Source organism: Manis pentadactyla, chromosome 10, assembly GCF_030020395.1.
Source record: "Manis pentadactyla isolate mManPen7 chromosome 10, mManPen7.hap1, whole genome shotgun sequence".
Lineage (NCBI taxonomy): Eukaryota > Metazoa > Chordata > Mammalia > Pholidota > Manidae > Manis > Manis pentadactyla.
The window spans coordinates 94,210,780-94,227,022 of record NC_080028.1 but is presented as its reverse complement, the minus strand read 5'-3'; the positions used below and the strand labels follow the sequence as shown (position 1 = coordinate 94,227,022).

Genomic DNA, 16,243 nt, shown 5'->3' with positions numbered 1-16,243 from the left:
GGGGATTGGCCCAGAGAGGACCAGGGCTGTAGCCGCAGGGGCCACATCACACCCTTCCAGGGGCCACCCTTGGAGCTCTCTGGCTTACCCTGGGACCTTGAGTGGGCCCAGTGGGGGCCTCTGTGAGCCTTAGTTCCCTTGTCTGTCAAATGAAAGAGTTGGCCAAAAAAGATCTCAAAGGTCCAACATTGTGTAAGTCTCTCTGCTTCACAATTTCTAAATGGTAGACAAATGTTGAAAAAAAAGAACTGCATATAGTAGAATTTTAAAGCCTACTTTAAAATATCACCAAACATTTATTCTTAATTGATTCTTTTCGAGAGCATCAGCTACTCATTATCAACTGAATAAGCATTTGGAAGCCTGGGGACAGTGTGATTTTTCTTTCTATCCTTGAGTGCTTTTTACAATGTCTGACACCTAATGAGTGCATTAAAATGCTTATAAAAAAAAAAAAAGAAAGGTCTTCCTTGCCTCTGTTTCAAAGTCAGGATGCCCAGACAGCTCTGGCTCATGCTTCAGTAGACCACTCTCAGGTAAAAAGCAACCACGGTCAGCCAGGAGGCATGGGCACGGAGGCGGGTAGGTAGTGCCCATCTCTCCTCTTGGCTTCCTTCTGGTCCAAGAGGGCTCTGCTCTAGCTGAAACCATAAGTTATTTCAGAAGTCATTCTAAGACCAAAAACAGATTTTAGCTTCCAGACGCAAAAGTCTGTTTTCAAGCCTGCCCTTCTCAAAATTCAAAACTCAGTCTAGGGAAGGAACTTGATGAAACTTTCTGGCTCAGAAGTAAAACAACATGTGTTCAGGTTGGGTCCTGTAGTTTCTGAGCCTGTGGCAAGTCTTCCTGTCCTGAATGGCACCAGGCTTACCTGAGCCTTATAAAGAAGCCTCAAGTTCTGGGAAAGAGTTATACTTGGACTTAGTGGTGCCCAGTTACTGGATATGTGAGGCCTACTTAAGCAAACAATTGCTAAAGAAATCCTCTGCTCACCCCAAAAAGGGCTCACTAATGACAGGTCTGGAAGGCTAAGTTACAAGGGAGGCCAGGTAGACATTTATTACACATAAACCATGGCAGGTGGCCTGCAGCTGGTGGGTGTGTTTGGAATTAGATCTTGGGAGGAAGTGGCCCCAGCATTCTACTTACAGGGAATTTAAGGTGTTGGAAGAAGAAAGCCTCCCTAAACTGAAGCCAGGAAGGTTTATAGAAGGGGTGGGGTATATGACTTATTTTAAGTTTGGAAAAGATGTTTTAAACACAGACTGCAGCTTTCAGTGTAAGAGCAAAGTGCCTCAGTGGAGAGAGGTCAGGTGCTGCCCAGAGAGGAGCCAGGGTTGTCAGCCGGCCACCATGTGGGGTCCCCAACAGGGACCAGGACCCTTGATGAAGGGCTGAAGCATGCTTTTGCTTTTCAATAATGCAGAAGAAAGAACGTTGAGACAGTATAATGTTCTATTACAATGGCAGCTATAATTACTCCCCCAGAGGCCCAGCACAAACCCGGCATACCCAGAGGAAGGGCAGAACCTCTCTCCCTCAGCAAAGCCCTAATTCCAGCCAGAGCATCCTCCTGCTAAAGGCAAACCAGGACCCCTGCTGGCCCAGAGTGCACTTGTGCAAATTAGAAAAAGGCAACCCTCCCAAAAGACACTGCCATCTCTGGGGAGATTGTCTAATAAAATGGATTTTATTAGAACAACACCCTTTATTGACATCTGCCTCCACATTGCTAGGATAAGTGTACAGATCTGTGATGTCTTAGCTATGAGCAGGGCCCCTGCACTCAGAACACCTGCATGACAGTCGGCAGTGGCCTTCTCGTCCCAGGGACTAGCTGCCTCAGGCAGGGCCATGTCTTTGTTTTCCATGACCACCCCTCACCATGCATTCTGGGCACCCACCATGAGAAAGGGGCACAGACCTTCTGGTCCGTTGTCAACCGACTGCCCCTCTCTAGCAATGCTGTGCTCTGCTGGAAGTTCTGCCACGTGTTCCACAAACTCCTCCGAGATGGACATCCAAACGTGAGTTCCTGGGGCTGCAGGGGATGGCCAGGGAGCCAGGGACCCATGGGGAGAGTGATTGCCTGGGTCACAAGGGGGGGGGGGGTGGCAGCTGCCCCCTTCTGGCCTTCTGGTTCCCTAATTACAGCTGGTTTGTCTCCACTCAGCCTCTGTGCCCGATCCAGACCCATTTTCACTGTCCTCTCATCTCCTTGCTGTAAGCCGATCTCTTTCCTCTCCAGGTGCTGAAGGACTCTCTGCGATTCAAGAATGAACTGAGTGACATGAGCAGGATGTGGGTGAGTGGAGAGGCACCCAGGGGCCCCCGCGCCTCTGCGGAACCCACAAAACAAGGACTTCTGGAGTGGAATGAATTTATCTCTTTGAATTTGTTTAGGATTTCTCTCTCAAGCATCACAGAGGGTAAAGGATCCTCCCCACCCCCAGTAGTACCATGATACCCATGGTCTTACTTGGGGCCCTGGAAGCTGTAGGGGAGTTCTAGGGCCTGGAAGTGTCTCCCTGTAATGGAGCCTCATGTCACAGCACTCTCCAGGCTTTTGGGTTCTATGTCACATTGTCACAATTTCTGTGTCTTTGTTTCCACTGACCCCTTTGGGGTCATAGTACATTAAGAACTAGCAATCCTGATTCTTAATGCCCCTGCCTTTTCTTTCCTGTCTAGGGATTTTCAATGCTTTAGGATGAGGGAGGAGATAGGTGGCATTATCAGAGTCAATTGAAAAGAATGTTTTTATTTTATATGCACCAAAATCCCTCTAGATTCTGATATCCAAGGGTATGTGTATAGACAGTGGGTAATCTGCATTTTGAAGGATCTCCCTGGTTGATTCTGAATCCTTTGTCCCCATTGGGTGAGGACTACTACTTTAGCTGTTTCCTTCAAATTCTTACCTGTATCTGTCTGCATTCACAAAATGTCAGCAATTAATGTAACCCAACCTGCCCATTACAGTTGAGAAATAGAGGCCCAGAGAGGGAAGCAGCTTTTCTTAAATCACAAGGCTTGTTAACTAGAGCAAAGCTGAGAGTGGTCCCCAGACCTCCCAAGGCATGCTTACAGAGCTTTCTAATATATGCCTAGATATGGCAAACTTGTTTCTTTATCCTTTTTGTTAGAAAACAGTGTGTCCTTTTCTATCCTTTTACTTTTGAATTTTCTATATTCTTATGTCTTAGAAAAATCACATATAAATAGCATTTAGTTGGATTTTGTTTTTGTTTTTCAAGATGGCAGTCTTTATCTTTTAACTGTACATTTACTCCATTTACGTTTATTATAATGCATGATGTTTACATTTGTACTCCCCATCTTATGTTTTGCTATTTTTTCCTTCTGTTCTTATCTCTCTCATTTATTCTTTTGCATTGATTGGGTATTTTTTTCATATTCCATTATTCCCTCATTACTAGTTGGAAGATTTTTTTAAAAGTCTGGTTTTGTTTTTATATTTTTTGGTGTGTTACCTAATAATGACAAAATGCATGCTTATCAAATTCATATCTTTATCTGTTCCTGTATAACACAAAGAACTTTGAATAGTTCACCTCCATTCACTCCCTCTCAGCTTGTATGTTATTGTTGACATGTATTTTAATTTTGTGTTTTTCTTTTTAGACCCTGTAAGATATTTTAATTTTTCTATTCTGTGCTATTCATTTCTTCTTATATTTAGATCTTCCATCAGTGAGCCATGTTCTTTCTACCTGAGTTATTTCCTTTACAACTTCTGTTAGTGAGAGTCTGCTGGTGGCAAGCAGCCATTGTTACCTGCTTGAGAATGTCTTTATTTTACCCTCCTTTGTGAAAAATACTTTCTCTGGGTTTAGAATTCTGGGGCGGCAGTTACTCTGTCAGCCCATGAAAAATATTATTCAAGATACCCTCCCACTGACTTCTGGCTTCCATCATTTTCTTGAAGTCAGCTGTTACACTCGCCATTGTTCCTTTGAAGCTAATCTATTTCTTCCTCTGGCCATTTAAAAAATCTCACTGTGTGTCTAGGTGTGAATTTATTTGGGATTCTTTGGATTTAAATTTGTGGGTTAATAGTCAGTTGTGAAAAATTCTCTCTTCAACTGTTGCCTTTGCTCCATTCAGTCTTTTCCTCTGAGACTTGATTATGTAACTTTCTCACTCCGTCCCCCATGTCTTTAAACTGCTGTTCCATTTCTTTCCTACCCGTTTGTCTCCATACTGCATTCTGGATAATTTCAGCAGGCCTAGCTTTCGTTTCATTTGTTCCCCCTTTAGGTGGGTCTAATCTGTTTTTAAACCTCTTCATATGGTTTTCAGTTTTAGTCTAGTTTTCATTACTTGAAGATCTTTTTTTTTAAATCCCCCTGATATTATTTATAATTTACTATGCCCTGCATATATTTTGAAGTAGTCTCTACTTATTTAAATATATTAAACAGTGATTTCATACACCACTTTTTATAGTCCTATTATCTAAAGTCCTTAAAGATCTGTTTATGCCATCTGTTGTTTTGATTAGTTTTGCTCATGCTGTGTAATTTCTTTTTGTGCTTAGTTATTTTTTTACTGTGAGCTGCTCCCTTGCCTTGGAATTTTATTTGTGGAAATTCTTTGAAGTCTGTAATGAAGACAGGTTCCTCCTGAGAGAATTGGCATTCGTTTCCATTGAGATCACTCTCAATTAAATTCTCAGCTTAAGGTTTTCTGAATTACGGGAAGATTCCCTTGAGGACTGGCTCATGGGTCCAATTCCCAGCAGTAGTTTTCCCTCCCTCGGATCACAGTAATGGTCTGAAATGGTAGGTTTTTCTCAACTATCCTCAGGGAGGACATATGCAGGAGCTCAGGTGTATGTGTTATTTCCAATTTATCCTCCAGTCCCCTGCACCAAGGAGGAAGTCTTTTGGTTCTTCCACTGCAACAGCCCTGCCTCTTATTCACTACCTGGCCCTTCAGAAGCCCAGGAAACCAAAGCTCAGGTTTGCCCAGTCTGGCAGAGCCCCTCCCCATCTCAAGTCCATCACCCCAAAATTCCGTCTACTTTCCTAGTTATCTGTAGTTACTCGGTTCCTGGCCTGAGGATTTCTTATTCTCTTGTTAGTTCATTAAAATATTCTAAAATAAGTTATTAATATTTTAACCAATATTTGTGTGGTTTTTAGTAGGAAGGTCAACCCAGGTACCTAGTCTGACTTGTTATCCAAAATGGAATTCCTTTAGGTCTTTCTTCCTAGGTAGTTCTAACTCTCCTGTTTGACTAAGTTTTTGGAAGTTAGAAACCTTTTTACTTTTTTTAAAAAATGAAGACCTTATTTTTTTAGAGCCATTTTAGTTTCATAGTTGAGTAGAAAGTACAGAGGTTTCCCATGTACTCCTGGCCTCCACACATGCACAGTTTCCCCTGTTATCAACACCACCCCCGACCGCCACCACCAGAGCGGTACATTTGTTAACAGTTGAACCTACATTGATTAATATCATAATCACCCAAAGTCCATAGTTTATATTACAGTTCACTCATAGGGTTGTGTATTCTTTGGGTTTGGACAAACGTTACAGTGATTCATATCTATCATGGTGTCATACAGAATATTTTCATTGACTGAAAAATTTTCTGTGCTCTGAGTATTCAACCCCGTACCTGTACAACCTCTGGCAACCATTGACCTTTTTATTGTCTCCACAGTTTTCCCTTTTCCAGAGTGTCATATAGTTGGAATCAAACAGAATATAGCCTTTTCACATTCACTTCTTTCACTTGTTAATATGCATTTAAGACTCCTCTTCACGGCTTGATAGCTCATTTCTTTTTAGGCTGAATAACATTCCATTATTTGGATGGACCACAGTTCATTTATCCATCCACCTACTGAAGGACATCTTGGTTACTTCAAGTTTTGGCAATTACGAATAAAGCAGCTTTAAACATCTGTGTGCAGGTTTTTGTTTGAACCTAAGTTTTTAACTCCCTTGTATAAAAAGGGGGTGCCCTTGCTGAGTTGTATGGTATACGTATACTTAGTTTTGTAGGAAACTAGCAAACTGTCTTCCAATGTGGCTGTACCATTTTTAATTCCCTCTAACAGTGAATGAGAGTTCCTGTTGCTCCACATCCTCACCAGTGTTTGTTGCTGTCAGTGTTCTGGATTTTGTTCATTTTAATAGGTGTTTAGTGATATCTCATTGTTTTAATTTGCCTTCCCCTGGTGACGTATGGTGCAGCACATCTTTTCATATGCTTATTTGCCCTCTTCTTTGTATATCTTCTTTGATGAGGTGTCTGTTAAGGTCTTTGGCTTGTTTTTTAATCAGGTTGTTTTCTTACTGTTGAGTTTTAAGAGTACTTTGTATGTTTTGGAAAACAGTCCTTTATCAGAAGTGTCCACAGATATTTTCTCCCACCTGCAGCTTATCTTCTCATTCTCTTGACACTGACTTTTGCAGAGCATAAGTTTTTCAGTGAAGTCCAGCTTATTGATTATTTCTTTCACGGATCGCGCCTCTGGTGTTTTATCTAAAAAGTCATCTCCATTCCTAAGGTTACCTAGGTTTTCTCCTATGTTGTCTTCTAGGAGTTTTATAGCTTTGTGTTTCACATTTAGGTCTGATCCATTCATCTTGTGCTTTTTGATCCTTGTGCATTTTCACATGAATTATAGTTGTCTTTGATGATCATATTTTTGCTTTTTCTACTTTTAACTACTTTCTAATTTTAATATAATGTACAAGTGTAATGTAAAAATAAATAAAATAGGATTTTTCATAGAAAATTAATACATTGTGAAATATTGTCATCTCTAGCATTGCTATTTTTCATCTCCTCTGATTACCTAATTCCCTCTGGTGCTTTTGGAGACATTTTCCAATGGGGTTCCTTTCCTCTAGAGGATATAGGGGTACTTAAAAGAAAACATCAAAATCAGAATGCAGGTGGGAACCGTGGCTCTTCAGCATAAGAGTTGTTTGTGTCCCATTTCCCTCCTCGGTTGCACATAACTGGATGTTGCGAGCATCACTGCTGAATCCTGGCTTCCTCCCAGGCACCTGGGATATGACGGCTGCATGGGTGGACCCCAGGAGAAGGCTTCTTCACCATCTAGGATTGGTCCCATTTCAGACCCCATCCCACGTAGAATTCTATACATGCTTTTAGTCTGGTTTAGTCCATTTGGAGGAAGTGTTTCCTCTCCTGTTCTCAGAGAGACAGAAGGAAGGAAATAGCCTAGGGTGAGAGATGTAAAATTCTTAAATAAGAAGCTCTGTCCAGAATTTACCCAAAGGAAGTTCTTATTGTATACAAGATTATACTATAAGAATGTCCATTGAGAAATAGTTTATAATACAAACACTTGCCTACAGCTAACACAACAGTAAGGAAGTCAGTTTGATGAATTACAGTAGCTACACAATGTACTGGACAGTCATTAAAAATAATGATACAGAAGAAATTTAAGAAGATAGAAAAAAACTAGTATGTTAAGTAAAAGAATAAAGATTCCATTTTATAGTTTAAGATAAAGGTGAAGCACAGAGGATTTTAGGGCAGTGAAACTACTCTGCATGGTACTGTCATGGTAGATATGTGTCATTATACATTTGTCAAAAACGCATAGACTGTACAACACCAAGAGTGAACCCAAATATTCAGATTACTTGGGGGTAATAATGATGTGTCAAAGTAGGTTCATCAGCTATAACCATATTCCATTCTGATGTAGGGGAGGCTGTGTGTAGGTATAGGGGCAGGGGCATAGAGGAAATTTCTGTATATCTGTTCAGTTTTGCTGTGAACCTAAAAACAACTCAAAAAAATAAAGTCTATTTAAATTGAAAAAAAATAAAATAACGTTTTGCACCCCAAAATGTTAGCCATGATTACTCCTGGTGTTTAGATTAAGGGTGATGTGTTTGTGTATGTCCTTTTCTATATTTAAGTTTTCATGTTCATAATCAGGAAAAAATACATTCTTTGAAAAAGAAATCCTGGCTGGAGGCCTCTGATCGCAAATGTTCTGCCTGCTGACACCTGCTTCCTTTCTTCTTCTTGAAAGGGTCACCTGAGTGAGGGATATGGACAGCTGTGTAGCATCTACCTCAAGCTTCTGAGGACGAAGATGGAATACCACACCAAAGTGAGTCTTCACCGGCGACTCGGCTACCCCAGGAGCCCCTCAGCTCCTCTGTGGGCCCAATTGTCAGGCCTTTCCAGGAATGAGGCCGCTGGGCCCCATGGGCAGTGTTCGTACCGTATCCCAGCTGTGAGAGGAAAACGTGTCACAGAACAGCCACACCCAGGCTCCTGGGACATGACACGGGGACCAGGATCTTAGCCCACATCGTACAGTCCTTCTCTTCCCCGCTTTGCACATAGAGGAACCTTACTAGGTACCTTATGAAAATATTTCAGAAGCACTGACTTCACTGTTAGTAAGAACGATTCCTTCCATTTGTATAACGAGTTTCCACACAGAACCTTCTAATCAACATATGGCTTTAGTCAGTATTTCTTATGTACCTCATGCAAGTAAAACTGTGTGCTGGGTACCAAGGGGCGTATAAGAATGAGTAAAAAAGGTTGGGTGGGGGCACGGGAAAGGCTGTACAACACAGAAGACAATAGTGACTCTATAGCATCTTACTACGCTGATGGACAGAAACTGTAATGGGGTATATGGGGGGGACTTGGTAATGGGGGGAGTCTAGTAAACATAATGTTCCTCATGAAATTATAGATTAATGATACCAAATTAAATAAAAATAACATAATAATAAGTAAAAATAAAAAGAATGAGTGAAAAGGGTCTGCTCTGAAGAGTCTACAGATTCACTGGGGAGAGAAGGCCTGCATACTTGCAGTAGCCGTGTAATCGTGCAAAGCTGTTACGTGGGCCAGAGACATTCTGAAATGATGGAGGCTTATGGGTCCAAAAGGGGATTATGAAGGAAGCGGGCTTGAGGGAGACTGTGAGGGAGGGTGTGGTGCGACAGGTGGTCAGGAGGAATGGCGTGCGGTGGGGAGGAAGAGCCTGAGCTGAGGAGCTGCCAGTGGAAGTGGAGGAGGGAGGAGAGTAAGAAATTACAGGTTTTAGTGTCTTTCATCTCTATTGTCCTTTACATACTTGAGCGTAGCTTCAGTTCACTGAAACCATCCTAGTCTGTTAAACCTTTTCTGTACATTCAATCCTCACAACAGCCCAGTAAAGTAGGTATTACTATATCCTAGGAAAATGAAACTTGGAGAGGGGCTCTGTCCCTTGCTTGAGTCACGTACGCAGTGGTGGCAAGGTGGGGACTGGACCCAGGCCCCTGGGACACTTAACACCGGTGCTGAGCCCTGGCCCTCCCTGTGTCCCTCATTGTCATTAAGTGCCTGGTGTGGGCCTGAACTTGGGTTCTGAAGAGAGAAACGTGCATAGCCTTTGCCCCTGCCTTCGAGAGGCACAGTTTGTTTGGGAGACAGAAGAGAGATGTGCACAGTGTGGACGAGGCTTGGGGAAGCAGAAGGCAGCACAAAAGCATGTAATGGGGCATCTGGCCCAGACCCAGGCGTGGGCATCTCTCTTCATGAGGTCTCGGCACCAGTCAGGGCTTCCCCGCGGCCTGGCAAGTGTCCAAGAGAATGAAATACGAGTGCCTACATTTATGTGACCGAGCCTCAGAAGTCACAGCACGCCCTCCACTGCCCCGTATGGGCTGGGGTGGTCACAGAGGTCCCGCGATTGAAAGGGAGGCCCAGAAACCACACCACTCAAGTTGGAGCGTCCAAAGCATGTTGTGATGAGAGCGTGTTCAGTGGAATATGCTGCTCGGAAATACCGTCTGCCCCACAATTCACAGCCCTCCCTCCTGCACGTACACTCACCCCCCAAGGCCCCAGTGTGCCACATGGTGGGTCCAGGGGATGGAGTATGGCAGATAGGCATTACAGGAGAGGGTCAGCTGGAGACATAGGGCTTGAGGCCCAGGATAATTTGGTGTTCATGTGGAACTAGCAGTAGATCCATGTTAGTGTGAGGAGCAGGCAGGGTGGAGGGCAGCAGGCAACTGAGCAGGTACGTGAGGCTGTCCCCGTCACAGAACACAGGAGTGCATGAGGCCGTCCTGGTTACAGGGTTGGGATGCGGGAGGCTGTCCCGGTCACAGGGTTGGGTGCGGGAGGCTGTCCCCATCACAGAACACAGGGGTGCATGAGGCCATCCTGGTCACAGGGTGGGGGTGCATGAGGCCATTCCGGTCACAGGGTGGGGGTGCAGGAGACTGTCCCTGTCACAACACAGGGGTGCATGAGGCCATCCTGGTCACAGGGTGGGGGTGCATGAGGCTGTCCCGGTCATAGAACACGGGGGTACATGAGGCCATCCCAGTCACACAACACGGGGGTGCATGAGGCTGTCCCAGTCATAGGATAGGGGTGCAGGGTGCAGGAGACTGTCCCTGTCACAGAACACGGGGGTGCATGAGGCCATCCTGGTCACAGTAGGGTGTGTGGACTTTAGGAGAGCTAGGCTGTCAGTGTAGAAGCCTGTGGGAGGCAGAATCAGGACAGTTGTCCCTGGGACAGAGAAAGGGTGGGACTTCCTAAAGCCTAGGCAGAGAGGGAGGAGAAAGAGGGGCGGATGATAGCTGGAGGGAGATGTGGGGCCCATGTGGAAGACATGGTACCAGGAAGGGGCCAGAGCAGTGGGAGGCAGAGTGGGGCCACCGGCGCTCTGGGCTGTGGCTCTGAAAGGACAGGTATGCGTCTCCTTGTGCCCAGTGTGTTGCCCACATCTAGCCCAGAACAGGTGCTCAATCAAGATTTGTCGGATGAGAGCCAGAATAAACCAGACTAGATATGGTTTGAGTAGCACGCATGGAGGGGCTGGTCCTGAGTCAGGAAAGAGGCCGGCCCTTCCTCCTGTGAAACTGGAGGACAGCTGGGTATGGTCCAAGTGTGGAAGGGAGCAGGAAGCCGGCTGCCGAGGGAGTTGCCAAGGAGGTAGGAAGGCAGGCACGAGCTGAGGGTGCCAGCCTGGGAGCCGTCACCAGCTTCGAGAGGGACCGGTAACTGGAAAGGGGACCCCATTCGAGCAAGGACAGTTAAGGGTGCTATCACCGGAAAGCATGATTTAATGGTGACACCAGTTGTAAGCCCTTCTCCAGGGACATTGGCAGCTGGTTCTGGGTACCAAGAATGTGACAAAGATCCAGGCTCACCAGGTTTAACTGCAGCAGGTGGGAAACAAGGCAACAAGAAAGGCAAGGGCGTGGGAGAAGGGGGACAGGTTCCCAGCATCCCAACTGAATGGGGAAGTCAGCACGGCCAGCAGGGGGCTGTGCAGGACCTGACATGCTGTGAGACTCGCAGGAGGGGTGACCTGTGGGCAGGAGAGGGTTGCCAGGGCTGAGGGCCAGCGTTACAGCCATGGAGTGGAGGATTTCTGTCTTCAGAGCCTAAAGGATTCACCCTGGGATTTAGAGCCCTCCTGATGGATTGGCTGCCCACCTCTCTGCCCCCTCCACCTCTACCTTGGCCTCATGTTCCATCCGCTCCAGGCCAAGCCACACTGAGGAAAAGATGGAACAGACTCTCAACAGTGATTGACAACACAAAATAATTTCTCATGACTTTGGGGATGTGTAATGTAATGTGTTTTCCTATCTTCAAGTTTATTTTACTAATTACGTTTTGCTCAAACTAATTTGAGAATGGGTTTTGCCTTCCCTGAACTCACAGCACAGCTTTGGGAGATGGCCAGAGGGTAGTGGCAAGCCTGGGCAGGATTCTGAACACACTGAGGATGCCCAGATGGGGCACTTACTGCGTCTGGCAGAGGAGTTGAGGGCCCACCACCCACTCACTGGGTCTTGTCCCACCACCGGAGATAGTCTTTAGAAGTGTCCTGGTGCACACATTGTCAGGGAGGAGTCCTCTCCCAGCTCCCAGGGGTGGTATGGAGCCTTGACCTCTGGTGATGGGTAGTGGATGTTCTTTGCTGTGAGCCAGTCAAGGCGTCTGTGTGTGTGAGGGTGTGTGCATGGACATCTCCCCGGGAAGAGCACAGGCATCCACATAGCAGAATCCAGCCTGCAGCTGCCCAGGCTCAGTGTATAAATGGCTTGCTTGGTGCTGGTTTAATTGGGCTGCATAGAAAGCTCCCGTGAGGTGCCTGTTCTGATGTCCTGCCTCTGCCTTCCTTCCAGAATCCCAGGTTCCCAGGCAACCTCCAGATGAGTGACCGGCAGCTGGATGATGCTGGAGAGAGTGACGTTAACAACTTGTAAGTGGCTGTCCTCATGCGTGGACACAGTGGGAACAAAAGCATTTGTAGATGCCGTCACTTCTGGTTAGGGTCCCAGAGGGCTTGGTGGCAGGGGCAGTGGCTGGGGTGGGGACTAAAGTCCCTGGGTGACTTGGCCTCAGGACCACTTACTGCTGGTGCCTTTCCCCCAGAACCCTTCCAAGCTGTGTCACACTCCGGGGTTCTCTTCTCTGCTCCTTGTTGCCCTCCTAGCCCAGCGTGGCACCTGCCCTCTGTCCTGTTGAATTCGCCTTGCTTGATCTTCAAACGGCCTCAATACCCACTTAGGTGGATGCTAAAAATTGGAGCTGGACGCTCCAATGTGAGTGACTGTGTGAGCGTGTGCACGTCTTCACGTGTGCGTGCATGCACATGTGCATTTGGGGCAAAAAGCACAGTTTGAGGCAGGTGGAGCACTGGCTTCAGGCTGTCAAGTATAAGCTGTCTTTTCTCTTGTGCCCAGTTTCCAGTTAACAGTGGAGATGTTCGACTACCTGGAGTGTGAACTTAACCTCTTCCAAACTGGTGAGTCTCCCTCGCATCTGGGCCAGGGTTGCATGGGAATTGCCTGGTTCCCAGCCTTGTTCCCTGCTTGGATCAGCGGGCCCAGCCCCTCCCTCCATGTGCAGCACAGGGCCAAAAAAATGGAGATATCTACCTCGTGTCTCTGCTGTCTCCATCCGTCATGCAAGGAGGTGCTGAAGCCCAGGCCTCCAATATCCCAAAGACACATCCGTTCTCTGACAGCCTTCAGGCTGTGGCCCCAGTGCTGGGCTGGCACTCAGGGTGCTTTCTGCTCAGGGGGGGGCTGCTGTCTGCTGATTGGTCAAGTTGGGGTTGTTACCCGAGCCCACATGAGAAGCCCACAAAGTCCTGAGCCTCTAGCAGGGGGTTGGCCACACTTTGGGCTCCTCCCATCAGCTGAGAGTTCTGGCACCCCCCAGGCCATCTTCTAACACTTCTGACAAGACTCAGGAGGGAAGCAGTCAGTTCACTTTTCTCCAGGCTTGTCTTCTCTACCCCTCCCTGCATGGTCCCCACTTTTTTCCCTGGGGAACAGAAAAGCCAGTTTTCTGAGATTCGAGATGTTCCGTGACAAGTGTCCATTTCGGTGAAAAAGGGAATTCCAAGAGGCAAGTACCCATGTTCAAGCTTGACGACCTCCGCATTTGGACACGTGGGGCCTGCATGTGGGCTTCGATCCTCTCCTGAAAACACATACTCCCCCTAAATTATGGCTTCCTTTGGCATGTTCATCTGTGCAACAAGTACCAGCAACTGGCCTGTAACATTTCAGCACTGTGCCAGGCCTGTGAAAGGGTGGCAGATTCCTTCATTCTGTGACCAATCCGTTTGGTGCAGGATGTGGTCAGAGAAACACCACAGCTGGAAACTGGTTTGTAGGAAAAATAAGAAGGTACTCAGCCCACTAGCGACCTGTTTGAGCTGGGTCTCATATAAAAACCAGGGGAGAAGTAGTAAAACTGATCCACAAAATACAGTCCCTGCCCTAAGGCATTCCCCGCCTGGTAGGAGAAATGGGTGGATGAATTTTTTTTTAATGCCTTGGAAAAGTTGGCATGAAAGTATAGGCACAATTACACATTGTGTGGCTCTCAGTTATTTCGCTTTGAGTGGGTGGGGCCCATGTGGAGAATTCAGAATTCAGTGACATTCGGCTTTGGAATGTGCTTAAGTGGAATGAGGTGTAAGCGATACTGCCATCCTAGGAACGTCATGCTTGGGAGCGTCCCACCCAAGTTGCCGCTGCGCTGGCCCAGGCCCTCTCGGACAGCTGTGACCTCCTTCTGGGAGCCTGTCAGCCTCCGCTACAGGGGGCTGGGGGGATACAAGCCAGATGATTCAGCCTCCATGGCTGAGCCTTCCAGCCCGAACAGACTGTGCTAGTAAGAGTTAGCAGAGACAGTGTTCACCCTCAGCAGAACTTGGGGAGGCTGGGATAGTGGGTATGTGATGCAGGCAGATGTCCCACCCCGGTCGGTCAGCTCACACCCCATGGACACCTGGTGCTTTTAGATGCACAGAAGACTTGAGTGGTTTCTATTACTATATGCCGATTTCCTCCTCAAAATCAGAAACCAGGCCCTTCTCATCTTTGAATTCCCTCTGTTCTTGCCCAGTGCCTGGAATATATAGCAAATTCTCAACAAACAAATGCAAGAGTGCTTTTGCTTTAGATAAGTAGCAGTGAAGAAACAATGGTGCACAGAGTTCATAAAGTGGTGCCAACATCCAGCTGAATGCCATGAGATTACCTGGGGTGAGTCAGCTACTTAGAGTTTTCTAGAAGAGGGCTACCCCAAGTCTTTGCACAGCCTCTCCATGGTTAAATGGTGGTGGCTTTCTTACCCCCGAGTAAGCATCAGTTTGGGACCAAGAGCCCTTTTCTCCATGTCTCGCCTGCTCCCCTCCCTGTCCCCAGGCACCTATTGCGTATAAAAATCAAGAGAGCTGGTGTTGGAAAGAGTCTCTCCAGCTTCTGAGTTCCAGTCTGGGACCCTGCAAGGTTCCAACTGCTTCCCTTGGAAGAGTGCCACTGATTTTCAGTGATTCTCAAATTTTCGCATGTGTCAGAATCCCCAGTAGCACTGTCCAACAGAATTCTATGATGGTGGAAGTGTTCTGTACTGGTCGCCCAGGGCTAGCCACCTGCAGCTCAAGTACCTGAAATACAGCTAGTATTCAGGAGGGCAGGGGTGGGGGAGACGTGGGCAGGTTTTATTAACATTGATTTGAGCACTTGTAGTGGTTCTCAGAGTGAGGTCCCTGGACCATCAGCATCAGCACCACCTGAGAACTTGTTAGAAATGAGGATTCTCAGGTCCCACCCCAGACCTGCTGAATCAAGATCACTGAGGGTGGGGCCCAGCAGTCCATGTCACCAACACCCCCAGGTCTTCACTGTTAATTAGGATAGCCAGTAGCCTTGGGTGACCATTTAATGACAGTTAAACAATATTAAAAAGTCACGTCCTCAGTGGCACTAGCCATATTTCAGGTAGTTGGGCCATGTGTGGCTAGCACTGGGTGACCAGTACAGAACACTTCCACCATCACAGAATTCTGTTGGGCAGTGCTACCGGGGATTCTGACACATGCAAAAATTTGACAATCACTGAGCTAGGAAATACAGTTTTTAAGCAGGTGATTAGAAGCATCTGGGGGGCTTTTGAAACCTGATGCCCCAACCCTACCCCAGCCAGCTAAGACACAATGAGGGGTGGGGGCACGGGGGGACTGCAGGCAAACAGTAGTAGTTCCTAAACTTCCCCAGACGATTCTAATTAATCCCACAGCCAAAGCTGAGAACCACTGTGCAACACTATGTACATTACATGACATTCTCATTTAATTCTTATAAGCCCCTCATGAGGTATGTGCTATTAGAACCATCTGCATTTTACAGAAAAGCATCTGGAGGCACAGAGAGGTTGAGTAACTTGTCCGCAGTCACACTGCTGTAGATATTACTGGATGCCAAGGAGCATTCCTGGAAAGCAGCAGGCAGGCTGGGAGACGGAGCAGTCTGTGATTCCTTGCCAGAGTGGAGCCTAAGGAGGCCAGTAGACTTGGGGATGGCTGCCTTGCAGTGACAGCTGCTTTTAATTTGTGTCAAAAAGAAAAGCTGCCTTTTAATTAGAACCGTTCAAGATTTTTTTCAACTGCCAGACTAAGCCAGTTAACGGATTAGTCCCAAGCACAGCAGCTCTGGGCTTTCCTCTGGGGCAGCCCCGCTGCCTGAGGGATGCAGGGCAAGGCTTCCCTTGCCAGCCACATGCAGAGTCCCCAGAGGCCAGGGCAGCTGCCACAGTGGAAATGGGCGCTGGCCAGTGGTGTGTACTGAGGGTCCACGCTCAGGCATCTAGTTGCTTGGTTTTGGAGCAAGAGGCAGGAGATGAAGGGTAATGTGAAGAGGTCCCCGGGGCATGACACTG

At 46.8% G+C, this 16,243-nt stretch overlaps 1 protein-coding gene across 3 annotated transcripts in view; it reads left to right on the top strand.

Annotated features, from left to right (window-relative positions):
* HIP1 (huntingtin interacting protein 1) overlaps positions 1 to 16,243 on the top strand; it is a 154,438-nt gene that overhangs the window by 104,892 nt on the left and 33,303 nt on the right. For all 3 annotated transcript variants that reach the window (XR_008992192.1, XR_008992193.1, XM_036887297.2), the window contains 5 exons: positions 1,885 to 2,027; positions 2,249 to 2,305; positions 8,058 to 8,138; positions 12,190 to 12,266; positions 12,751 to 12,812. Coding sequence is in view for 1 of the 3 variants with exons in the window: in XM_036887297.2 (XP_036743192.2) it covers positions 1,885 to 2,027; positions 2,249 to 2,305; positions 8,058 to 8,138; positions 12,190 to 12,266; positions 12,751 to 12,812 (420 nt within the window). In the remaining 2 variants the exon portion in view is untranslated. The remainder of the gene's footprint in view (positions 1 to 1,884; positions 2,028 to 2,248; positions 2,306 to 8,057; positions 8,139 to 12,189; positions 12,267 to 12,750; positions 12,813 to 16,243) is intronic.